Genomic DNA, 26,996 nt, shown 5'->3' on the forward strand with positions numbered 1-26,996 from the left:
CAGTTTTTTTGTGTTTATGTCTCATTTGTCAGTGAGTATTGTTCAAAATGTTTGGCCAGTATAGTGATAGATATTAGTTTACTAGTTTTAGTTGCTTAATGTTGGTACCATTATAAATTTTACACGAGTGCTCACATAGTTACAATAGCGATCAATGTTATTGGCTAATTCCTGTAAGACCCATACCTCTTGCACTTCTAAGCAGATACAGCTTTGGTATACAGTGGTTTTTGTATAGTATTAACCGTGCATGAATATCATAAAATTATTTGAAACATTTAAAATAATTTACAATATGGATCCACGGATTCAACAAAAATAATGTGCAATATGTATTTTTTATTTCAGTTCTGTATGAAACGAGAGGGTGGTGGCTCCTAGAGCAAATGTAATAGAGCCGTTATACTTTAGTAATTCATAAAAATTAACTAAAAAGAAAGAAACATCTGGGTCAGCATCTTTTCGTTTATAACAAAAGTATTTATTAACATTACTCTCCCACCTCAAGACAACTTAAAAGTCTCTCACTGCCACAGGTCATCTAATCTGGTGTACATTTTTCTTTCTACTGACCATACAGTCTGTAGCAAGCCATTTTTCATATTTTACTTTATACGTCTATTTTCTTTGTCATCAACTTTGCTTCTCCACTTAGCATGTGGTGTCTTTTTTTTTGTTTTCTTCATACGCCAGCTTGCACACACTTTCTAATTTACATGCTTCTCTTTTTTGGCTATTGCTGCTAATATGTATGACATAATCATGTTGATACACCAGTTCCCTCTGGATCACTAAAGTTAAGCAATGTTGAACCTGCGTGACCATTTGGGGCTTCCAGGTGCTGTATGTGCTCTCTGCTTATCTCAGCATTGTTTCCAGTCATCCTGAACTTGTCCTTGCCACTAGACTCAAACAGTGTCGATTCAGGAGAGGTGTGGTTGAGAATCGTGCAACCTCTGCTACACAATTACATGCACAGCTGCCCTTACAGGGGGTATCATTTGTCTTTTGAGACTGAACGGAAGCATCGATTGCTGCTAATATCTTTGCAAGCAAGCTATCTTACAGCTGCTATTTTCCACTGGCTTATATGTGCTCTGTTACACTAACACTTGCTTTCTTTATGATCTAGATTTATATCTTGGGTCTCTGTTTTGATGTCGTGTGTTGACATATGTAATTTTAAATGAGAATTTCGGGAAAAAGTTGATTCACAGACTTCACAACTGTATGGTTTCTCTCCCTTGTGTATTCGAATGTGTCGAATTAGATGAGAATTTTGTGAGAATGCTGCCCCACAGACTTCACAATGATATGGTTTCTCACCAGTGTGCATTCGTGTATGACGTTTTAAACTGGAATTTTTTGTAAATGATGATCCGCATAGTTCACAAGAATAAGGTTTCCCAATCAACTTCTCTCCAGCATGTGACTGCATGTGTTCTTTTAAATGAGTATTACTAGGAAATTCTATCCCACAGACTTGACAGAAATAAGTTTTCTGATTCTTATGATTTTGCTTGTGTAGTTTTAAAGAAGTGTGGAATGAAAATGCGGCACCACACACTTCACACGAATATGGTTTCTCTCCAGTGTGAGTTCTCATGTGATATTTTAATGTTAACTTCATTGAAAATGCAGAGCCACACACTTCACAGGAAAATGCTTTCTCGCCAGTGTGTGTAAGCATGTGAGTCTTTAGGTTTGAATTTAGTCCAAATGCTGCACCACATATTTCACAAGAATATGGTTTCTCTCCAGTGTGTTTTCGAAGGTGATTTTTAAATGAACTATTACTTGAAAATGCTGAACCACATATCACACACTTATAAGGTTTCTCTCCAGTGTGTATACGTGTATGTTCTGTTAAAGAAGACTTTCTGGAGAAGGATGACCCGCACACGCCACACTTATAAGGTTTCTCCCCAGTGTGTGACCTCATGTGGACTTTTAATCGAGCATTTTGCGTGAATGTTGCCCCACATATTTGGCAATTATGTTCTTTCTCTCCGCAAGAATTATAAGGATACTCTGGATCACACATTTCACAAGAATAATGTTTCTCTTTTGCTTGCATTTTCTTGGCTGAATAATAAACTCCTTGGAAACGTTTACTCTTACATGTCCTAGAAACCTCTTTATTCCAATATTTCAAATGATCATTTAATCATATCACAAGAAGACGACTATATGTATTCATTAATGAGAAATGCTGATCAACTCCATAAAAAATAAATTTATTTCCTTTGATTCGTTTATTCTTTACTGGAATTGCTATCTGTGGATGAAAAAAGAAAGATTATATTAAAAACATCTAAATATTAATTTACTTGTCTGTACGTCAAATATCACAAAAACCATCATCGCATACATTAATGAGAAACGAATTACCTCCCTTTATCGTCGCTCTTTATTAGTTAAAAACCATTAAAACCATTTCCTCTCCAAAAATTTTCAGAAAAACATGGTTGTCTGTTTATGGTTTAAAATTGGCTATTTTATTTTATAATAAAAAAAAATCATGTTGAGAAGAAACTAAGTTTTTTATATTTGTAGAAAATTTAAAAAATGTGCAAGTGAATTGACATCTGTTCCTTTATAATTTATATGAAAAATATCTAGAAAAAAATATTGTGCTGAATTTTCATTGAAATAAATCTAATTTTTTATAAATCAATATTTTTTAGCTTTAAAAGGTTCAGAAAGAATTTGCTAAAAAATTGTTTTAACTTTGTCATATTTGTTTATTTCGCTTTTTATTCATTTTATGCGTTTAAAATATTTTCAACTACTGTGGAATTTCTGAATGGTTCTGCTAGTTAATATCAATTTGATTGAAGAACATTTCATATCATATCCATTGCTATATGCACATTGAATAAGTTTACTGTTATATTAGAATTATATTATAGGAAATAAAATGTCAGTATTAAAGTACTTTGTTAATTTGTTTTTAATAGAAAGCTCTTTTGGTTTCTTTGTTCTAATGAATGAATTATATAAAACAAAACCCTTATTAGAACCAATTCACTCTGAATGTTTTAAAACTAAAAGTATTACAGACTAGAAAAAAGAGAATTTAAACTTTTCATTCATAGATTGCTATCACTTTAGTAGTAATGAATAAAGGTTATTTTTTACATATTGTAAGTTTTGTGGCTTGGCACTATGAATATTGCATTGTAATTGACTCAATCGTTGTTTAATAGTAAAATTAATTTCTCTTTGAACATGATAAATAAAATGACATTCGTACATAATTCGACTACACCACTCTAAACAACAAACTTTTCATAATGTATACATCCATGAAATAATTGATATAATTATCAACTCGTGTCACCTTTACTTAAAATCGATAAAATATACTAAAAACTATTACTATTAATTTGTACCACTAAAAGTACGATTTTAAGATTTCAAGTGAAACAGTCAAAATTTCAATGAGACTTTTACCGAATTCTGTATAGAAAAGAACATATTTATAACACTAAAATTATCTATTCACATGTGTTATGCCAATGATATTCTCCTTTTTGGCTGAAAATAATGAACAAATACACAAACTAATAAACCATAATAATTAAAGATATTTCTTATGTTGTCTTTATCATTTATTGTTATTTCATTAGATTAATTTATTCTTTATTTGAACAGTTATTTGCCAATACAGAATGAAATATTCAATAAATTATTTATTACAAAAATCAAATGTGCATTAGTTTAAATTTTCTAAGACAATATTTTATATAGGTGACTATACATCAATCTACACTGGATGTTTCATTTAGTATGGACACATTAAACAAGTTTATTGATGTTATATTTTTGTATAGTATTGTGATGGGGCAAGTTACTGCCTCTAGTTGCTAGATATTGATGTACCATCATAAGGTTTTGGTTCTGGGAACTAATCACATATTGCTCAGAGCTCAATAAGTGGTTTGTTACTCTAAGATCCAAAGCTCATGCTCCTCTAAGCAATTACAGACTTAATCTACACTATATGATTTAAGTGCATGTGTTTAAGACGCATTGAATAGCAAACTTAAAATACTAGAAAAAAATAACTCTTTCATTCCACATATTTAGATTATTTTTATTGATGTATTTTTATTCCAGTGGCATTCACCCTAATTGTGTTGAACCGACTTCTTATAAAGGAGGGAGTTAAAAACTGGAAAAAGTCGTGTGTCTACCTGCTGATAATAACTCTTATCACAGATATATGTACTAAGTAGCAGGAATATGGTAATAGGTGAAAAACCTTGAAATGCCTTAAAAAACAATTAGCATAGGAAACACACATAATTTGATGATAAGGGTTAGTGATAGCCAGAGGCCCCACACCTCTACTGTATGACATGTTCGGTGCATAACCGGCATGTATAAAACATGTTGTTTGATATTGCTACTTTGATCATCATTGTCACATTCATTCCTACCTGATTAAACCATTAACCTTTGGTGGGCAGGCAGGCAACAGAACTACCTTGCTACAATATATATATATATATATATATATATGGTACTAGTGCACTTATTGATCCGTGCTAAAATAACGTTATTATTTAAAAAGCCATTCTTAACATGTGGAGGGGAGGGTGTTTTGTAACTATTCTATACTTTAATCTTATAACTGAATAAAAAAAACATCATAAAAGTTTAATGAACCGTTACTCGAAAATGCTGAACCACATATCACACACTTATAAGGTTTCTCTCCAGTATATATACGTGTATGTTCTGTTAAAGAAGACTTTCTGGAGAAGGATGACCCGCAAACGCCACACTTATAAGGTTATAACTTGGAAATACAATTAAAAAAATAGCGCGGATCAGTAAGTGCACTAGCACCATATATATATATATATATATATATATATATATATATATATATATATATATATAAAATTGATCCTCAAAGTAGTTACATATTTGCCTCAACGCATCAGCCTTGCAAGTGTAAATAATGTCACACATTAGAACAGATGAATGGCCCAGGATTATTTTTCTGTTAGAAACAATAAATAGCAATTCTAAAGTAAATACATGTGATACATGTTGTGATAAGCTGGCATGTTATTGTTGCCTTACATGCTGACATCCGTGTTGGGCATTTTGGGTTGTGACGGTACATATTAGACTGAGACTAATGTGTGCCATTTTGTCTTTATTATCAGTATTGTGGACATGAGAGGAAGTAATAGAGGAAATGAAAATACAGATGACGATGTAAACAATTATATTTACAAAGAGGCAACACAAAGAATGATACAAATTATATCTATCGGTCTTAGTCCAATATTATGTGTTTGTGTGCCACAACTATCAGAGACAGAAGTAATATTTCTCTATCTTCATTTACTTAGATTCAAAGCCATCCTTTCTGATAATGATCCACTTGTCTCATCTGGTTGGTGTCTCTACACGAGAACTCATACAACAGTTAAAAGAGGGGACGTAACTTCACCTGAAAACACAAGAGTTAGTTCCTTTTGATCGTTACTTCTATTCTCTTAACATTAACTTTGTGTGTACATTTGCATACCTTTCTACCAGTGTATACCACTAGTATATCTGTAACAGTCCTGCTAGTCAAGTGAATGACAAGGTTCAGTCATGATCTATTAGAGTTTAAATGTTTGGTTCATAACAAATTAAACTGCAACGATTGTATATGGCCCATTTTCCTTGATCAGCAATGAAAGTTTGAGTTTCAAAGATGATCACATACTATCGTAGTTCTGGCCATAAACAATATAACTGATAATCCCCAGCACATATTTCAAAAATATAGCCAGAGAAAACCAAAGTTTAGTTCCTGAAGATTGCAAAGCAGAAAAGTTTGGTTCCTAAAGATTGCAAAGCAGAAACTTGAAGGGAATTGACAGAATGGTACCACCAGGAATTGAAACTGCAGTTTAACTTAACTAACCATAGAGAAACTCACTCTTAGTGCAGCAATCCATCTAGTTGATTCAGATAATTAATAAGACTTCTCATTGTTTCATTTTTCTTCAGTCAAAATTCTCAGAAATCAAGGTGCCCTCTTCCTTGCATTAACACTTGAACTTTATATACATAGATATTCGAAGGTTCCATTAAAGTTCTTTATCTCTCAAGAGTAAAGAAGTTGAGAACATTATTTTACTTTCTTCATTTAATTACTTTAATATGTTATAGTATATTTTTCTTCTTGGTCTCTTGGTTTTCCTAGATTCCAGAACAATAATTCATCTAGTCTAATGGATTATTCAGTTTTATGTTACTACTTGAGATAACATCACTTCGAAAAGGTGTAACATTCCTTGTAAAAGCCAGTATATGTTAACCATATTGAGATTTTATTTAGGCTGTGAATACTATGTGCTTTTGAATTAAGGGTATATTTCTAGGGAAAAGTATCCTCATGCCAGGTTGTTCTGACAAACCCTGTGAAGAGAAACATTAGACACTCAAGTTCTCACCAATAATAATAATAAGACTCAAGTTTGCAAACAAATGTAAGTGATTTCACACTGGACTTAAGTGTCCATTATAGTGTCAGAGTTCCAGGTTAGTTTTCTCACTCATAAATTTTTTAGAAACTTAAATGAAGAAGAGCAATAACACGTCTGTAATGCTCTTAGATGTCTAGAGCTGCACATATGCTACACTGAAGGTATTAGAAGGGAGGGGGCAAGTCTAAGTGGGTTGTAAAATATTAAAAATAATTGACTCCTAGTATAGATATTGGGGCATATAACCGACTTTGTGTATAAAGAATTCCCGATAGGCAAGGGTCAACAGTTCGCATCAACCATGATGGTGTTCTTTGTACACACCAATGTCACTAATAGCAATTGAAATAAATTTGCCTGAAAACACTACTACTGCGTGTAACGATGTACACCAACACTTGTGTGTTGAAGCCTTGGCATTCAAGGTCTGGATAAGATGTGATCATGATCATTTAGAGAAAGTAAAAGTTATAACAAGTTTTCTGTGTGTATTATTATTGTTGAACATTCTTCATTAATATGGTTGTTGGTTTATGAGAAAATAAATGTAGAGTGAAATGTGAGCCACGACTGCTACTGTTGCTCCTTTTTTGCCCACAAACTAATAGATGCTGCAGAAGCAGTAACTGCCACTGCCTCACACAAACGAATTAAACAAAAATCATAAAAAAACAAACCAACTGCTACTTTACATTATTTGGATTATTCAGACTACTATTTTCATCTTGAATGTTATTATCATAACTATAAGTAGATACAACCTCCGACCTTTTTTAGGTATATCTTGTCAAACTCTGGATTTTTTAGTAATAAAAAGTGATTTATAGTGATGAGTAGTAAGATTGTACATCTAGGTTTAAAATGTTTAAAAAATTCATACAAGAATTATACTCTTCTGGGGGTTGAAGGTCCAATGTTCAGTGCAACCAACACTAAAAATATAATTGTGAATTTTTTATGACTTTTATTCAGTCATGGCTGATGGAACAAAAGCATGCTAAGCCCTGTGGATAAAATAAAGGACGTTCTTACAAATTCAGTGCAGATTCCCAAGTTCAGCAGAAAGATTCCTGTGTTCGACAAGATACTTCTGAAGAAGGTCAGAGGTTACATTGATCGAAATGTTGTGCAAATAACACTCAAGATAAGAACAGTAATCTGAATAATCCAAACAATACAAATTACTAATCCTCATCTAAAAAATTCAGAAACATCAAACCAATTGCTAATCCAAGGCATCAAAAGCTTGAATGGACATTGTCTCAAAGCTATCTTCAGTAAACTCGCAGTGAAAAATATCTGCTATCTTTATACTACTACAGTGACAGCTCTTTTGTTTGTTTTTTTTTACTCATGTTCACCACCAACAAGGCATATCACCACTTTAACATAAGGAGCTCTACTTGAGACCATGTCTAGGAAAGATTAACAAGATGTTGGTTTACATTACATTAAAACTTTTGTATATTAATACAGTCAATGAAGCAGGTAGCAGGAAGGGAATTCCAAAATCTAGCTGTTCAAGGGAAGAAACTATTAGAGTAGAAAGTCTTCTGCCATTTGGGAGCCTTAACAGTGAAGGGATATGATTTTGTTGCTAAGCGAGTTTGTCAAGGTTCTCAGAAATCGAGGGGGCAAGTAGTTCATGTAAAGCAGGCACAGAGATGCAACATTGCAGTGATGGGAAAGAGGTTGGAGCTTAGTTGACAAAGTGGAACCTATTAGATTAAAGACTTTTTTGGTCTCTATCAAAGAGAAGAAGACTAGTGGTAGATGCATTCAATGTCCTCAATGTGTTTGTTCCTGTTCATATACAGAAGCATCACAGTGGACACAAGGACGTCACAGAAGTGTGTTGCAACAGCCATTACTTCCTTTTCTCCCACTATCATGTAGTGGAATTTATCCTTTCAATCATGTGCAGAAAACTATGAAAGAAGGAAAGTCTCTCCATTGTTTCATCTGTCTTTGCAAGAGTCAGCTAGTCATTTTGCTCTTTGTGAAGGTGGTCATGTCAGCAGAAAGTAAGGCACTGGCCACCAATTCTACCACAACAGTTTAAACATAGTACCAACTCAAACTGGTCTCATTTCCTTAAAAGAAAAATCTCGTCTGCCATTTTCAACTTAGATAAATCTTAAAGAGAAGCACATTGCTAAGTGGATGAAAAGAAACAACCAAGACTCCCTTAGTAACAACAAATGAACTAGGAGAAACCTAATGCCAAATCCAATCATAAGTAAAAGTCTTTAGCAAGTGTGGCATAGTTCAGAGTTACCTTGATCAGAGCTATCTTTCTGTGCAAAGAGCGATTGACAGCATTTTTTTTTTACACAGTAGTCACCACTTATCAAGGCCCGGAAGCCACTCAGGGATAAGGGTTATTGCAAGTATGTACATTACGTTAGTGTGGAGATTTGATGAAGTGTTTACTAAAGGGGGCGGTTCATTAGGAATTTGTTAACATCGGACTTGAACACATCCAAGTTGTAGTCAGGTGGGAAGCAGGCAGACGGAACAGAGTTCCACAGGCGTGCAGTTCTAAGAAAGAAGCTTTGTTCATGGAATCCACGTTTTGATTTAGGCACAGATAAAGAGTGGGGGAAATTTTTCAAAGTGGATTCGGCTACACAGGTGTTTTTCGTGAAAGATTAGCGAGGGGAGACCAGAGATTGGAGTTCAGACGAGCACCTGCCATGGAAATAACGATAAAACAAGGATAGGCTCGCAACATCTCTTCTGTGGGAGAGAGGTTACAGGGTAGAGAAAAGGGCATCCCCCACTAAGCCACGAAGTCTATTTTGTACTCTGTCAAGGCAGGACAGGCTGTTTTTAGCAGCTCCTGCCCAGATATGGCAGCAGTATTCCATTTTTGGACGTACTTGGCTTTTATATAGATAGAGAATTGCATCAGTAGTGAGATATCTTCTTGAGCGGTAGAAGGATCCCACCATCTTTTCAGCGACCTTGGCAACAGACTTGATGTACGTGTTCCATTTCAGATCAGGAGTAAAAGTCAAACCCAGAAGCTTGTCAAAACACGGGCCTCTCTCAGACGAGAGCCATCCATCACAATTGATGCCAGATGGGGATCAGAGCGTTGATGATGTAAGGATAGGAGTTTGGTTTTAGATGCATTAAAGGTAACCAGCCACGTCTTCCCCCACTGAACCATGCGCTCGAGATCAGAGGAGAGAGAATCAGAGAGAACTTTGTCATTTACAGCCTTTGATGTGTTGCCGTAGATGGTCGTGTCATCAGCATAGATGTCAACGAATGATTTAAGTATGTGTTTAGGGAGGTCATTGATGTAGATCAGGAAGAGAGTTGGGCCCAGGATTGACCCCTGGGGGACTCCAGCATTAATACTGCAGGCCTCTGATTTTTGTCCATCGACCACTACTCTTATGAGCCTATCGGAGAGAAATGTTGAATGATTGAGAAAACATTTCCAGTTATACCGTAGCTGGAAATCTTGTGAAGTAGACCCTTATGCCATACCTTGTCGAAGGTTTTTGATATGTCAAGAGCAATTGCCCTAGAAAGGAAGCCTTTGTCAAGAGATTCACTAATCCTGTGAGATATAACTGTCAGCACATCTGCGGTAGATCTTGCAGAGTGGAAACCATATTGTGTGTCACTAAGAAGGTTGTTTCTGTTGAGGTGGTTGACTATTTCTCTATTTAATATAGATTTCAGCAACTTACTCATAACACACAGGAGACTTATTGGTCTGTACTGAGAGGGAGATGACTTATCACCTGAATTCTTAAATACAGGGCAAACTGATTCAATCTAAGAATCAGATTCCTAGGGAATACAGCCCAAACTAAGGGTGGTAAGCTCCATCCAAGGCTAAATAGCATGAAGCGTTCAATGGTTGATGAGTACAGTTAAAAACGGGGAAAATAACAATGCAGCAGAAGATTAAGAAAACATGAAATCACCTGGGGGGGGAAACAGGTCGGATTGCTCACCACAATAGTGGTGGAATCACTTGTGCTTCCTAGGCTCAAGACCAAATTCTATGTTTTTGAATAGGTTGTTGTGGACGTTATTATAGTGTTATAGGTTTTATGCCCACATGGCCAATAAAGGAGACAGATCGCATAAAATGTGATTACCATGGTAACAGTGGCTGCAATAAAGAAGCCATGTGTCAGATGTGTGTCTCCTCTTACCCTTTCACTTGCTACCAATGACCTGCCTGGCACATCTGTCACAGCCATTTCTCCCTTCTTTTTGATCTCACTACACACAATTCTACAGCTGCACCATAATACTTCCCTTCCAGTCCACCAGCATGATAATTCTAGTATGAAGTTATCCTGTCACATTTTCTGTAAATAGTAGGTTATCCTGGACCCATGAGCAGGGACCACCAACCCACAAATTTAACTACCCATAATGTTGGAGACAAAGAAAATCTGACACAGTCAGTTATACATGACTAATTGGTTCATCCCTAATTCTATTGGATATCTCATTCATATGACTATTTCATTCCTTCAGCATCTCTTCATCAAGGGTGGACATAAGATCAGGGCCGAAGAGAACCAGTTCTGCTTCGTCATCAGGTACCCTGCCATTGTTCAGTTATAGAAGTGTCGGGTGTGATCTAATATATGCCTGTTCTATCTAGCAATGCCACTTGGCAATCGCCTATTTGACTGCTTGCCACATTGGGTCAGTGACGTTCACTGACAATCTAACTGACCTATCTTGAAAAAAGGACCATTTGCAAATATCATGTTGAATTATTTTTCTTTACATATAAGAAGCTGAAAAAATAGTAAACTTTTGGTCAGAAAAATGAAAAGTTATTTTTTTTTTTAGTTTTTAAACCTGCTACACAAATAATTTACCCTGGGATTTTTTTGGCAAATACTACCTTATACTACCACAGAACACCGACCACTAATTTGCTTTTTAGAGGTATTCGAGGTCACTAGCAATGAAACTGATAATCAAACCATAGCAAATTTACCGTTTGCATGGTATTAACCCCTGGACCCTGGGACTATTTTGCACCATTTCACCACCTTCGTTAATGTTATGTTAGTGTTTTCTTGCATGATGCGTTCACGGGCACATAGTAAAGTGATTTATCACTTCACATAGGAATTGTTAGCAAACATTTGAAATAAGTTTTAAAATGTGGTTCATTTTTTTGTGTTATGTAGTTTTTTATGCTTTATAATTGATCTAAAAAATTAAGTTTTCACAAGCGATTTCCAAAAACATGTTTTTCATTCTTTTATTAGGGGGAAAGTGGGGTATTACATATTTTTTTTTTTTACATAGACATAACCACTTATTAAGGCTCAAAAACCACTCGAGGATAAGGGTTAAAGAGTGTACAGTAGATATTGGACAATATAGTAATCGTTAGTAATGGTATTTCAGTAAATTTGTTAACTTAAGTGGAACGGCTCATCAAAAAATTGTTTACATTGGACTTGAAGACAACCATATTGTAGTCAGCTGGAAAGCAGGAAAACAGAAAACAATTCCACAGGCGTGCAGTTTTAAGAAAGAAGCTTTGCTCATGGAATCTACGTTTAGGTTTAGGCACAGATAATGAGTAGGGGGAATTATTGATAGTGTTTTCAGCTAGACAAGTGTTTCTTGTGAAAGTGTGGCAAGGGGGGACCATAGATTGAAGCTCAGTCGAGCACTTGCCATGAAAATAACGATAAAGCAGAGACAAACTCGCAACATCTCTTCTGTGAGATCGAGGTTGCAGGGAAGAGAAAAGGACATCTCCTATGAGGCTACAGAGTCTAGTTTAAACTCTATCAAGGCAGGACAAGTCTTTTCTAGTAGCTCCTGCTCAGATGTGGCAACAGTACTCCATTATAGAACTTCTGTAGTTTAACAGGTGCTTCTGCAGTTTAATTAACCATTTTTCCATAAGCAACACGCTGATATCCACTACTCCCCACAAATGTAAACACAGAATTTCTGTGAAATGTAAAACGGTATTCTACTCTGTAAATATCGGTGCATTACTTACGGAAAAACGATTAATTAAACTGCAGAGGCACCTAACCTGTATAAGTTCCATAATTGAATACTCCTCCCTAAAAAAAGAATGAAACATAAAAAAGTTTTGTAAACCGCTCAAGAAAAATTACTGACAGCATTATTTTTGCTATTAAATGAGGTGAAAACTTAATTTTATGAAAAATATTTCTTGTCATTTAAAATGTCCGCCATGTATTCATGCAACTTGTGAAACAGCAAGTGACTATGCGCGTCCACACATTTCAGTAAGAAACTGACCTCACATAGCAAAATGAAGGCGGTGAAATGGAGCAAAGTAGTCCCAGGTTCCAGGAGTCCATACTATGCAAACGGAAAATTTGCAACAGGTTTGATTATCAGATTCATTGTTAGCAAACTCGAATACCCCTGGAAAACCAAATTAGAATGGTCGGTGTTCTGTTGTAGTGTAAGGTAATATTTACTGATTTTTTAAATCTATTTGTAAAAACTGAAATTTCCTAAAAAGTGTCATTTGTATATTTTAAAGAGATCTTTGGAGTCCTATAAATAAACTTAGCAGAAGTTTAGCTTGGTCTGTGATATATAAGAGTGCAAACATTTCTTTAATTTAAATAATAAAATTACATTAAAACTTGATTTTGTTTATATAAAGAGAATATTCCAAGTTCATTTCCATTTAGTCTTTAATAAAGCGGACAAAAATGTGCGCATTTAATAAAGCTATTAAAAATGTACACATTTAAGAAAGCTAATAAAAATGTACACATTCAAGACATCTAATAAAATTTTTTACACATTTAAGAAAGCTCATAAAAATGTACACATTTAAGAAAGCTATTAAAAATGTACACATTTAAGAAAGCTATTAAAAATGTACACATTTAAGAAAGCTATTAAAAATGTACACATTTAAGAAAGCTATTAAAAATGTACACATTTAAGAAAGCTATTAAAAATGTACACATTTAAGAAAGCTATTAAAAATGTACACATTTAAGAAAGCTATTAAAAATGTACACATTTAAGAAAGCTATTAAAAATGTACACATTTAAGAAAGCTATTAAAAATGTACACATTTAAGAAAGCTATTAAAAATGTACACATTTAAGAAAGCTATTAAAAATGTACACATTTAAGAAAGCTATTAAAAATGTACACATTTAAGAAAGCTATTAAAAATGTACACATTTAAGAAAGCTATTAAAAATGTACACGTTTAAGAAAGCTATTAAAAATGTACACATTTAAGAAAGCTGTTAAAAATGTACACATTTAAGAAAGCTCATAAAAATATACACATTTAAGACAGCTCATAAAAATGTACACATTTAAGACAGCTAATAAAAATGTACACATTTGAGACAGCTAATAAAAATGTACACATTTAAGACAGCTAATAAAAATGTACACATTTAAGAAAGCTCATAAAAATATACATATTAAAGCTAAACAAATTATACACATCTAAGAAAGCTAAACAAAATACACACATTTAAGAATGGTAAACAAAATACACACATTTACGAAAGCTAAACAAAGTACACACATTTACGAAAGCTAAACAAAATACACACATTTACGAAAGCTAAACAAAATACACATTTACGAAAGCTCATAAAAATATACACATTTAAGAAAGCTCATAAAAATATACACATTTAAGAAAGCTCATAAAAATATACACATTTAAGAAAGCTCATAAAAATATACACATTTAAGAAAGCTCATAAAAATATACACATTTAAGAAAGCTCATAAAAATATACACATTTAACAAAGCTCATAAAAATATACACATTTAACAAAGCTCATAAAAATATACACATTTAACAAAGCTCATAAAAATATACACATTTAAGAAAGCTCATAAAAATATACACATTTAAGAAAGCTCATAAAAATATACACATTTAAGAAAGCTCATAAAAATATACACATTTAAGAAAGCTCATAAAAATATACACATTTAAGAAAGCCCATTAAATTGTACACATTTAAGAAAGCTCATAAAATATACACATTTACGAAAGTTCATTAAAATATACACATTTAAGAAAGTTCATTAAAATATACACATTTAAGAAAGTTCATTAAAATATACACATTTAAGAAAGTTCATTAAAATATACTCATTTAAGAAAGTTCATTAAAATATACTCATTTAAGAAAGTTCATTAAAATATACTCATTTAAGAAAGTTCATTAAAGTATACACATTTAAGAAAGTTCATTAAAGTATACACATTTAAGAAAAGATTAAAGAGTACACATTTAATAAAGCTAAAAGATTATACACATTTAATAAAGCTCATAAATGAGCACATTTTAGGAAGTTAATAAAAATGTGCACATTTTTTAATGCTACAGAAAATACAAACATTCAATAAAGCTAGTAAAAATCTGCACAGTTTTAATGCTACTGGAAATACAAACATTTAATAAAGCTAGTAAAAATGTGCATATTCAATAAAGCTAGTAAAAATGTGCATATTTTATAAAGCTAATAAAAATTCGAACATTTGGAATAGCTTATAAAAATGTGCACATTTTATAAGGTTAATAACAATGTGCATATTTAATGAAGCTAATAAAATGTACATATTTATAAAGCTAATAAAATGTGCACATTTAACAAAGCTTAGAAAAATGTACACATTTAATAAAGCTTATAAAATGTTTACATTTAATAAAGCTTATAAAATGTTTACATTTAATAAAGCTTATAAAATGTTTACATTTAATAAAGCTTATAAAATGTTCACATTTAATAAAGCTTATAAAATATACACATTTAATAATGCTTAAAAAATGTTTACATTTAATAAAACTAATAATAATATGCATATTTAATAACGCTAATGAAAATATACATATTTGATAATGCTAATGAAAATATACACTGGTAGAAAATTATATTTTTTACCCAATGCTTATTGTTTTTGTTTTTTTTTTGTTAGAGTTTTCAGTTATTTTATGACTTCAAAGTTTAACTTTGTTTTATATCGCTATCAGTTTTTTTAAAATAGCAAGTTTGCATGATTAAAAAGCCATTCATCATGCATGCAAATAAAAATGCTTTAAAATACTTTACAAGATGGAAAAGATAGAAAGTAACTTTTTTTTGTTTATTGTAACAGTTATTTGTGAAATATTTGTTTCTTTCACTCCTGTTTTACCCCATTGGAAATTGTATCACAAAACAAAAAAAATTTTTTTTAAATGTTGGCGCTTCTGCATCGTTGTGTACATATGATATATGCCAACTGTAATTTAACATATGACATTAAGGGGGAATAATTCAAACATTTTTAGGAATGATAGTGGTATATTTTTCATATGATTGTGATATATTTTTCATATGATTGATGATATTCATTGGTTGTGTTTTTACCAGTGTTTTTTTAAATTTTCGATTTTTGAACGATTATGAAGACTCTGTTATGTGTGTAGACATGCATATAATATGGACAACAAACACGGATGCTAGGGACAATATTCATATCGTAGTTTATTCTCCATAATGGCTATTTTACAGACACCCCACACCAAGGTGAGTTATGCCGGCCAAGGGAGGTAAGTAGGGGAAGTGTACCTCTACTAGGAGAGTTACACCTAAAGGGGGGTATTGTTTATATACGTAACATCTCCCTCCTTACAGGGGAAAAGAGAAAGTGTGTCCTTTTCAAAATTCAGGTAGATCATTCACAATATCTGACAGGCTTTCTTATGACTCTGTCTGTATTGGTGATATTGGTCTCTCGTTTGGGTCTTGTTGATCTGCTGGTGTTTCCATCTCATTTTGTCTATTTGTTGCATTGTCTGGGGTGAGTCTTTCTATCTCAGAGTGGTTGTAGATGGTGCCTCTTGGTTGGTGTATGGGGAAAGAGTGTTTTGGTTGTATTGTTTGGCGTATGAAACGACGGTTGCGGCGGTATCGTTGTCCGCTTGCATTTTCAACTTCGTACGACCGACCAGTCAACCTTTTTCTTACCGTGCCTTCCTCCCACTCTCTTGTGTGAGGTCTTAGAGGCTGGATCCAGACATTGCTGCCCACATGAAGTTGGCTCAGTTCTCTGCCTTTGCCCTGCCGCCTCAGCTTCTTATTTTCTTTCTTTTGTGCCTCATAATGTGAGTAAGTGTAGCTGGGCCTCAGTAGGGCCTCTGTGGTTGGCACTGTTGCCTTTGTCCGTCGGCCTAGCAGTCTCTGTGCTGGACTAGTATTGAGACCTTCAGTGGGTATATTTCGCATGTTCAGTAGCCCAAGTAATAGGTCCTCTCCCGAAGCTTTGCAATTTCACATTAGACGCTTCATAATTTTCACAGCTGCCTCAGCAGCACCATTTGCCTGACTATTCCCAGGGGATATTGTTTCGTGAGTAAACGCCCAATCTTTTGCGAACTTCCGAAACATGCTAGATGAGAATTGGGGTCCATTATCAGAAATGAGGGTGTCTGGTATACCATATCTAGCAAAATGGCCTCTAAGACGACTGATCACTGCATCTGACATTGAGCCATTCAACTTGTCCACCTCAAAAAAACTGCTATGCTGGTCCACCGTGACCAAATATTCACTTCTACCCCATGAGAAAATGTCGGTAGCAACTCGTTGCCAGGGTCTCTTTGGTACTTCTGTGATTATGAGGGGCTCCGCTGGTTGACGGTCTGCATATGTTGCACAGGCTTGGACATATTGCCATATTCCAGCAGACATACCTGGCCAAAACAATAGCTCTCTTGCTCTTCTGAGACAAGAGTTTATGCCTAGGTGACCCGCATGACATTTTTGTTTCATTTCCGCTCTCATAGATTGAGGTACGACTATTCTTTGTCCTCTTACTATTAGTCCATCTTGTGCTGTCAACTCGTCCCTGTAGTCAAAAAAAGTTTTACTGAGTCGGGCAACAGTTTTTTGTCACTGGGCCAGCCTGTCGCAATAACCTCGGCTAATATCTTCATGATAGGATCCTCCAGTGTCTTGAATCTGATCTCAGAAAGTCTGCGGTCTTTGATGGGATGCATCGTCAAATTATTTACAGTCATGAGCTCTTCTGATTTTGGTTCGTCTATGGCCGCAAGTGAGAGAGTATCTGCTAATGGGATTTATTTCCCTGGCTTGTATCTGATAGAGAAATCATACTGTTGAGCCCGTAGCAGCAAGTTTTGGAGTCGTTTAGGTGCTTTCGCTAGTGGCTTCTGGCAGATTGCCACAAGTGGTTTATGGTCAGTGAGGACATTCACTTTCCTTCCATGCGTGTAATGGTGAAATTTTTCCAGACCATATACCACTGCAAGCATCTCTTTTTCAATTTGGGCGTATCTTCCTTCGGTGTTCGATAGGGAACGGCTTGCATAGGCAACTGGTTGCCCTTCTTGGATCAGGGCTGCTCCCAACCCATACTCACATGCATCATTCTCAAGTGTGAGTTCTTTAAGTGGGTTGTAGTAAGAGAGCACTGGTGCTTTGCATATCATATCTTTGACTGTATTGAAAGCCGATTGCTGTGCCTCTGACCACGTCCACGTGACATCTTTTTTTGTTAGGTCTTGGAGGGGCTTTAAGATTGTCGTAAGGTTGGGGATAAATTTCCCAACATAGTTTACCATGCCAAGAAATCTATGTAGGTCTCCAATAGTTTCTGGTGCTGGCATGTCAGTAATGGCCCTGATTTTTTCTGGGTCAGCCATTATACCTTCCTTGGTTATGCGATGCCCCATGAAAACGATAGCATCTAGGCCTATTTTTAACTTTTCAGGGTTTAATTTTATCCCTATTGTCTGGCATTTTTTTAGGAGGCTGTGAAGTCGTCTGTCATGTTCCTCCTGGTTAGTTCCATAAACCACCAGGTCATCAGCAATGATAATGACTCCTTTCATGTCCTGGAATTGCTCTACCAGCTTCCTTTGAAATATTTCGGCTGCCGAGTTTAGACCAAAAGGTAGTCAACGCCAACGGTATTGGCCGAAATATGTTTGGAATGTGGTCAAATTGCTGGAGGCTTCATCAAGTTCGACATGCCAATATCCTGAAGATAGATCCGCCTTGCTGAATATCTTTGCATCCCTCATATCGTGGAGGGTATCCTCGAGGATAGGCATGATGTAGTGTTCCCGCATGAGTGCTTTGTTGAGCTCATGCGGGTCCAGGCATATTCTTAAGGCTCCATTCTTCTTCCTTGTGAGGACTAGTTGGCTAACCCATGGAGTAGGTTTATATACTGGCTCGATGACTCCCATTTTTGTCAGTCTGTCTAGTTCCTTCTTTAGTTCTGGTCGTACCGCCACAGGTGTCCTCCTGTTCGGCATTATAGCTGGGATAGCATCTGGCTTGAGTTGTAGGGTTGTAACTCCTGGTAGCTTTCCCAATTTAGCTTCCAATGTAGCTTTGACAATTTTCCATCAAACACTTCCTGATAGTTATTGTCTATGTTAACTGCTGCAACACGGTGGAAATTCTGCTGTTTTATTTCAACCAGGCCCATATGCGTACTTGTAGGTAGGCCCAATAAAGGTTGACAGTCGTATTCGTCTCTGAATATGACAAACTCCACTGAATATGTTTTGTTTGTCTTAGGGTTTTTAACATTTTTGTGACATATTCTGAGTGGTTTCAAAAGAGATTTGCTCCACATTGTCAGAACCCCATTGTATGGTGTTAATTCATTTGCAAACTTTGCAGGAAGTGTGTTGATGGTTGCCCCTGTGTCAATCTGGAAGACAATTTCCTGGTTGTCGAGGAGCATGAGACACTTGGCATCTTTCCTATGCGTCTTATTTGACTTCACTGCATTCACCCAGTAGGTATATTCTCCCTCATCATCCTCTGATGAAGTGTAGACATGGTGCACATGTGGTCGTGGCCTACTGTACTTTTTATTCTTTGATGTGTTGCTCCATTGTCCCATAGCTTTACTGGACTTGTTGGGGCACCTTTACTCAAAATGGCCTTTCTCCATACATGCGTTACATCGTTTACCAAAAGCTAGACATCTGCTGCGCTTTGCTGCATGCAAGTAACCACAGAAGGAGCATTTCTTCTTTTGAGCTGGTTCCCAAGCTTTACTGGTTTCACTGACCCTCATTATCCGGGCAGTAGCATCCTCTGTTCCCATATTTTGACTTTGTATAGAGGCCTTTTCAGCTGCCCTGCAAATGTCTACACTTTTCTGCAGGGTAAGGTTTTGGAGTTTTAGAAGGTCCTGCTTTGTGTTTTGATTCCGGATGCCTTCCACAAGCTGGTCTCTGAGCATCGACTCATAGCATTTGAAGCAAAAATTACAGCTTCGTGACAGGAGTCTTTAGTCGTTATAGAAAACATCAAAAGCTTCACCTTCCTCCTGCTTCCTCTGACGAAAAACAAACCTCTCGTAAGTTTCATTCGTTATTCCTACAGCATATTCATTTAAAGCCTGTAGTATATCTTGTACAGTGCGGTCTGTATCTGGGGTGTCGAACTGTATACTCTGGTATATCCTCATAGCTTCATTGCCTAAACAGTTTTCTAGCACTGCCACTTGTATTTCTCTCGGTTTTCGGTCAAGTCGGGTTAGCAGTGCATAGTTGGACCATCTTTTGAAAAACAAGTTCCATGAATCAGCCTTATTCCCGCCGAATACGAGTCTTTCAGGAGCCCCCATGTGTAGACCAGCCATATCAGTAGAGAGATTAGTGACAGTAGTAGTAGTAGCCATCGTGTCATCAAAAGACATCACGATGGTGTAAACAAGACAGATAAATAGTCACAGTGACAAAGTGATGCTTGTAAGCACTAGAAATTAACAGTAAATAGACCAGACACCGTCACCGTCCGTACAGACGTCGCACATAGCAGAGAAGACAAAAAAAAATAAAAAAACAGCTTACTCAGTTTTATGAAGACCGGCAGTTGTTTTTATAGTTTAGGAGACGTGTTTCGGTTTTTACCACAATCTGCCACCATGTTATGTGTGTAGACATGCATATAATATGGACAACAAACACGGATGCTAGGGACAAGATTCATATCGTAGTTTATTCTCCATAATGGCTATTTTACAGACACCCCACACCAAGGTGAGTTATGCCGACCAAGGGAGGTAAGTAGGGGAAGTGTACCTCTACTAGGAGAGTTACACCTAAAGGGGGGGGGGTATTGTTTATACACGTAACAGACTCCAAATTGGTTCTGAAGACAGCGTTATTTTTTGTTCAAACTCAGATTTTAAACATTTGTTTTAAGTAAAATAAAACAAGAACAAGAATTCAATTACAATAAGTACAAATACAAAAACTTATTCAAATCTAGGTCGAAGATTAATCAGATTGCTTATGCTGACATTTATTTGCTGTATATTTATCTTTTTCATGCCCTTTTTTTTTTGTTTTGTTAGCTATTCTAATAAATGCCCAAGAAACCTAAGTCAGTCCTTCTATAATTTAATGATTTCAAATTTGTTTTAATGTAATGAATATTTCCGGTATTTGTGGAGAAGCCCGTGCTGTTTTGGGGATGTCACGAAAATGGAATGGAAATTGTAATTTCGTTCCGGTGCAGTTATTTTTTGTTCTATGCACGCATGAAAGAAATCGATAATAAGCAAAAAAACTAATTAAACAAGCAAAAAACTTAATGTAATGTATGAAAATGGCTTGCACGACCGATAATGTATGTGCAAGGTGCAACTTTAAGATTTTTTTTCTATTGCTAAATTTTGGGAGCAAGAAAGTTTCAGTAAACCCCATTAATTTTTTGCATTTTCAAAAAATAAAAAAACATTGAATTTTTCCTGTTAAATTAAAAACAAATAAATGTGACTTTTTCCCGTTTAAAAAATATATATATATATATATGATTCATTGTTCCAAATTTCCTTTTTGTTTCATTCTATTAAAAAGCAAAAATGATTGCATTTAATTTTCCTGTTAAATTGAAAAATAATAAATTTGACTTTCTTCCGTTTTAAATAGGTACGGGCAAAATGAATGCCGATGCTCAAAATGTATAAACATTTTTACCCCTCCCTTTACTTAAAAATTCACCAAAACTCAGGAAATTAACCAATTTTAATGAAATTTTCAGTGTTTATCAAATAATGATCGTGAAATATAATGAACCAATTATTTTTATTGAAATCTAAGTGGAAATGTATTATTTTATTTAAATAAAAAATACCTTTACAAAAGTTATAATTTTCAGTCGTAAATAAAAAATGCAAGAATTTATTTTTGCTTTTGTATATAAATAGAGCATCGTAATTTGTAACAAAAGAAAATAAAATAATTTTCACAGGAACATTGCAAAAAAAGCCCCTAAAGTCCATATTAATGAATTTGATATAACTCAAAGAAAATGAATTTCTCGAACTGCTGATATTACCATTGAATTAAGCATTGTTTATTTAATATTTTCACACAAAAAAAATTATAATAGCAAAATTATTTCTACTTTTTTTTTAAATTACAGATTTCGCATAATTTTTATATGCAAGATTTTAATAATTTCCATGCTCACAAGAATGTGAAACTTTCGGCATAACATAATTTTTATATAATCTCGAACAATCATTTTTAAAAAATTAATTTAAAAACAGGAACATAAAAAATAATTAAATTAAAAAAGATAAAAATCGATGCAAACATTCAGAATGGGAATGTATGGATGCACGTCTGGGGGGGGGGGGGAGGAAAAATAAATATGACATCCCTACCTCCTTTTACTATCATGACTTCATTTTGAAACAGCGTTTCGATTGGCTGAAATGTTGAGCCTCCTTATGATCGTGTTTACATTTTTTTAGTTTGTTGCATTTTTGGCAAACGGTAAATTGCTTGCTTTTTGAGGGCTTTTTGCACAAACAAAATTTTTTTTTTTTATTTAATTCAATATCGTAGGACTTTACTAATTATCTTTGAAATAGACCCAGAAAACTAATATTTATCTTTTAAAGGATTTTTACAATGAATTTATTTAACTTCAAAATTTAGCTGAATTGGTTAGCTCGCCATGAAAACATTTTTCATAACTTTTTTTTCACGTGTACAAATATTTTTTTTCCTTTAGGAAATTAACTTTAGTCTCTAATCTTCCAAATACAATCAAAAAGTAGTCAGAAGCCTACAAAAAAATTATGATAAATCGGCTTTCAAAACTAGGTCCCCTATTTTTGCCCACCCATTTTTGCCCATATCTAGTTTAAAATATAAGAAAAAAAAATTCAGTTTCTTGTGTACATAATTCGTTGTTTTAAATTTCCTTTTGTGTAAAAAAGCACACCTGTTGTTTATTTAAAACATTATTTTGTGAATTAATTAAAATATTGATTGTCAGTCATTTTCTCATTTATGCTCGATTTCTTTGTCGTGTGTTCAATTAGAAATGTATATTATTGCACCGTAACGAAATTACAATTTCCGTTCTATAGGGTCTGCCAAACAATTCTGAAAAATGGACCACATGTTCCCGTGACGTCAGATTTGTGTTACCTATACAAACTATGGAAAAGCAGAAGCGACTTAATGATTTTTTAAAACCTTTGTTTATCTTCTTCAAACTGCAATTAATAATTAATCTTTGTTATAATTTTGTTAGGATAAAATAGCCGCAAAATCAAGTTGTTGTTATTTTTTAAAACGAAATTACATTTATTAAAATCCATTATTTCTGAGTAACTTTTTTTTTTCCAGAAAGATAAAACCCTGAATTTTATCATATAGAAAACAGAATAATGTAAAACTTTTTCTACTATTTTTAATTCAATTTTAAATGTTAAATTTTCCCAAAAAGTTAACAATTGACATTTTTTGTCTTGTACAAAAAACGTACTTAAATATTAAAAAAAAAAGGGTTTTTGAAATAATTAATTTATTTATTTATTGTCTAACTAAGATTTAGGATGATTTTCTAAGAGAATATGCAAAAACATTATAATATAAGTACCTGAATTTCAAATAATTCCACTTATTCATATAGGTAACCAGATATTTCGCGTTGACGTAGAGTTCAGATCGACTCTGTTTACGATTTCGTTTGATAAAAAGCAAACTATGGAAGACCAAACAGGCCAAAAAAAACTTATTTTTCAGTGACGAAAATTTCAATGTATTATTAAGCTGAGGCTGGCCAGTACCAGATGGGTGACCATTTGTATGCGTTTGGTTTTTAATGTGTATGTGTGTGGGGGCCAGGCTCCCCAAAATGGGGGGGGGGGGCAATTTAAAGCAGAATAAAAAAAAAATATTTCAGCGCGTTTGGTCCACCGTAGTCGAAAGGCGGCAAACGTTTACAAACGGGATCGAAAAAAATGATGCTATTGTTAACACAAAGGGCACAATATTTATCGAATTTTTTTTTTGGTATCGATTATTCAAAGCATGCCCTGTTTAATAATGGTCATGCATTATTCGGCTCGCTAAAAAAAAATTGTTGATTTATTTATCAAAAATTTTAAAATAGCTTTTTTCGTATAAATATTAAAAAAAAATTTTTTTTGTTTTGCTTAACTTAATTAATTATTTTACTTAACATATTCACCGAATTTCACACTTCAAAACTCAAAAGCGGGATAATTAAACACAATCGAAGTTCTGATATTCAGACGTCAAAATAAGGTATGCAAACAATTTTTTTTTTTTTTTTTTTTAATCTATAATTCTGTCCCTTACAACAACACAATATGTTGATTTCAGTTTCAGATGATTATTTTAAGCATATTTGTTCCCACTTCAAAACAAGGGGGGGGTTGTAAGCAAAAATATATATATATATAAATATCGTTTATGAAAAATAAGTACACTGTTATAAAGTTCATTCTTCTCATAATAATCGCTGAAAATTTCGTATTGATCGGATAATTACCTGATTTTTGGTAGATTTTTAAAAAGACGGTCCGTCAAAAAGTACTGACCTGCCCCCCCCCCCCCCAGTTTTGGCGGTGCCTAGATTTAAGATTTACACAGTTTAACGATTAATAATATTATAAACATTTGTATATTAAATATGAAATACGGTTTTACTGAATGTTCATTTGGTTACCTACGGGGTTCCATGTTTTATTCGGTAAAAAGAGACATAGAAAATACGAGGGGGGTGGCTACAAAATGCATAATATTTATGCAATAATATTTTCAAATTAGTTTTAATCTGGCGATAAAATAGCTGACAAGTCATGTTTATATTAAAACTTTATATTTAAAAAATATTTAAGCACAATTAATTAAAAATCTATGTTGTAACGGAACATTTTGAAATAATGGAATTTTAATCGTTTTAACCTTTTAAAAATTAATTAATTTTTAGGAAGTTTCTTTTTCTTGGCAACTCAACTGATTATAGTATATATTAACTCGAAAAAAAAAACGCTATTTAAAAAACATAACAATATTAAATTTATATCATTTTTTTAATTGCAACTTCAATGTAATTTTTTGTTCAATATGTGTATTTAAATTTTTTTAAATAAATGTTTTACTTATTTGAACTCTTATGTTTCATAATAAATAGAAATGTCGATAGATTTAAATATATTTTGTTCAAATTTCGGAAAAATAAATATGGGTGGGGCAGTGGGCACGCACTAAAAAAAATATATTTTTCCTCATATATTTTACGGAAACTGCATCTTATATGTAATTTGATTCTAAAATAGATAAGTATCGAAAATTTCACGAAAATCTTACCATCAGTTGATTTTTGCTAGATTTATTAAATACGGGTATGTTTTCACGTTCAAAATGCTTACTACATGGGAACGTTATTTTAAAGGGCCAATTATGTAAACACGATTTTCGTCTCGCAATTTCATTATTTTCGTACACAAAATTTCTTTTTTTTAATTATTACTAGTTTATTTTGCCCTTCTTCCTTTAAATGGTACAAAAGTTATATTGATAATATTAATTTATAATAAAGTTACATCGTTTTACATATACACCCCTAAACATCAAATACCATATTTGGTGACACTCCAAAAAAAAAAACACAAATACCATATTTTCTATTCAAAATCATAAAATATATGGTACTTATGTATTTTTGCTACCGTGCTGTTTTTTTTTTTATTTCGAAAGCTATTCTTAAAATGGGGAGGGAAGGTGTTTTGTAACTATTCTGTTTCCACCTAACAATTTAATAATAATAATAATAATAAAGAAAAAAATAACGTGAAATTTGAATTTAACCTTAAAAAACTATTTAAAAATAGCACGGTAATAAAAAATACATAAGCACCAAATATATTGCTAAATGAAGTGACCACCACACCAGTAAAAAATTTTTAAAAAGCTCTCAGCATGATTTTTAATTAAAATGAAATTAAAAAATATTTTTTTAAAAAGCAATTATTAAAATACAAATTTTAAAGGCTCCATAACAAAAAAAAATGTGAAAAATCTTACCTATCAATAAATAGAGAAAATTTGGTCGATTTGTTGGGATGTCTTAATCTTAAATCGTTAGGTTGCGTATTAAAGATACATGTGGTTAAGACTGCCGATGACTGTCTCGTCGTCCACGTTTCATGCAACGCAAGGGGACGTAACTATTGCTTGCAACTAATATGTCGGTTTGGAATTTTAAATTGATACAATTTATCTGTTCATAAACAAAAAAATAAAAGAAAAGCTTGGTAAGAAATCAAAAGAGGAAAGGTATTTAAAAGTTACATTGTTTAAAGAAAGCATTTATTCTGATAAAATTGGAGTTTATCATAATGCGGTGTAAATCACTATTAAGTTCCTCGTGTAGCCGGTAGATTTGTAGGGGATTGAGTCGACAGTCACAGATGCCTTGTATCACTAGGGCAGGTCGATTTTGGAACCCCGGTGATGCAATGGTGATGATAGTTGGGATTTGACATAGAAAAGACCTACGTGACACAAAACATTTTTTTTTTTTTTTCAAAATCGTTATCTTTGCATGAGGAAATGACTTTAAAAGTTGAAAAATTGAAATATTAAAAGATTTTCGGTGAAATATCCAGAATGTCCCGTCATCAAAACAATCCGAACTGTTAAGAAAATGGAATCATTAAAAATGTTTTAAACTAAATTTTTAAATAAAATGAGCGAGGGTAATGAATGATTAAATTAAATAATAACTGTAAAGGCAAAATTATGTTTTTTAAATAATAGCGACCAAAGCTTGCTTTTTCATTTCAGGAACTTTGGGGGGGGGGGGGTAGATTTCTCCGTAGTTAAGTTTACTAGTCCGCCATGTTACTTTATAGTGTTGACGTCGGACCCGATGTATCGTTCTTTTATGCTAATAAAAACCTTATTTAAAGGGTATACTGTAACTTATAACAGTTGTTTAACAAATAAAAAAAGATAAATAATGCAAGATGAAGTTTTAAAATGATTAAATGTGTTTTATTTTATAATTTAAAAATAAACAATATAAATAAAATGTTGATTTTGTTCTCGAAAAGAAATAACGAAAGATGAAGTTAAATATTGAATTCTTGTGGAGACACAGGAAGAAGTGTTTCCGCGCATCATGCATCATTGCA

The 26,996-nt window shown here is 33.6% G+C and overlaps 1 protein-coding gene across 1 annotated transcript; it reads right to left on the reverse strand.

The window, feature by feature from the left end:
* Positions 1-459: 459 nt before the first annotated feature.
* On the reverse strand, positions 460-26,614 carry LOC145258080 (uncharacterized). Its single transcript, XM_080115807.1, has 2 exons — positions 25,885-26,614; positions 460-2,278 (listed from the first exon to the last, which is right to left on the reverse strand). The coding sequence occupies exon 2, from the start codon at positions 2,075-2,077 to the stop codon at positions 1,106-1,108; it is 972 nt and encodes a 323-aa protein (XP_079971933.1). The 5' UTR covers positions 2,078-2,278; positions 25,885-26,614; the 3' UTR covers positions 460-1,105.
* Between the last annotated feature and the right edge of the window lie 382 nt (positions 26,615-26,996).

Source organism: Euprymna scolopes, chromosome 33 (assembly GCF_053919585.1).
Source record: "Euprymna scolopes isolate OS-2025 chromosome 33, ASM5391958v1, whole genome shotgun sequence".
NCBI classification, from domain to species: Eukaryota; Metazoa; Mollusca; class Cephalopoda; order Sepiida; family Sepiolidae; genus Euprymna; species Euprymna scolopes.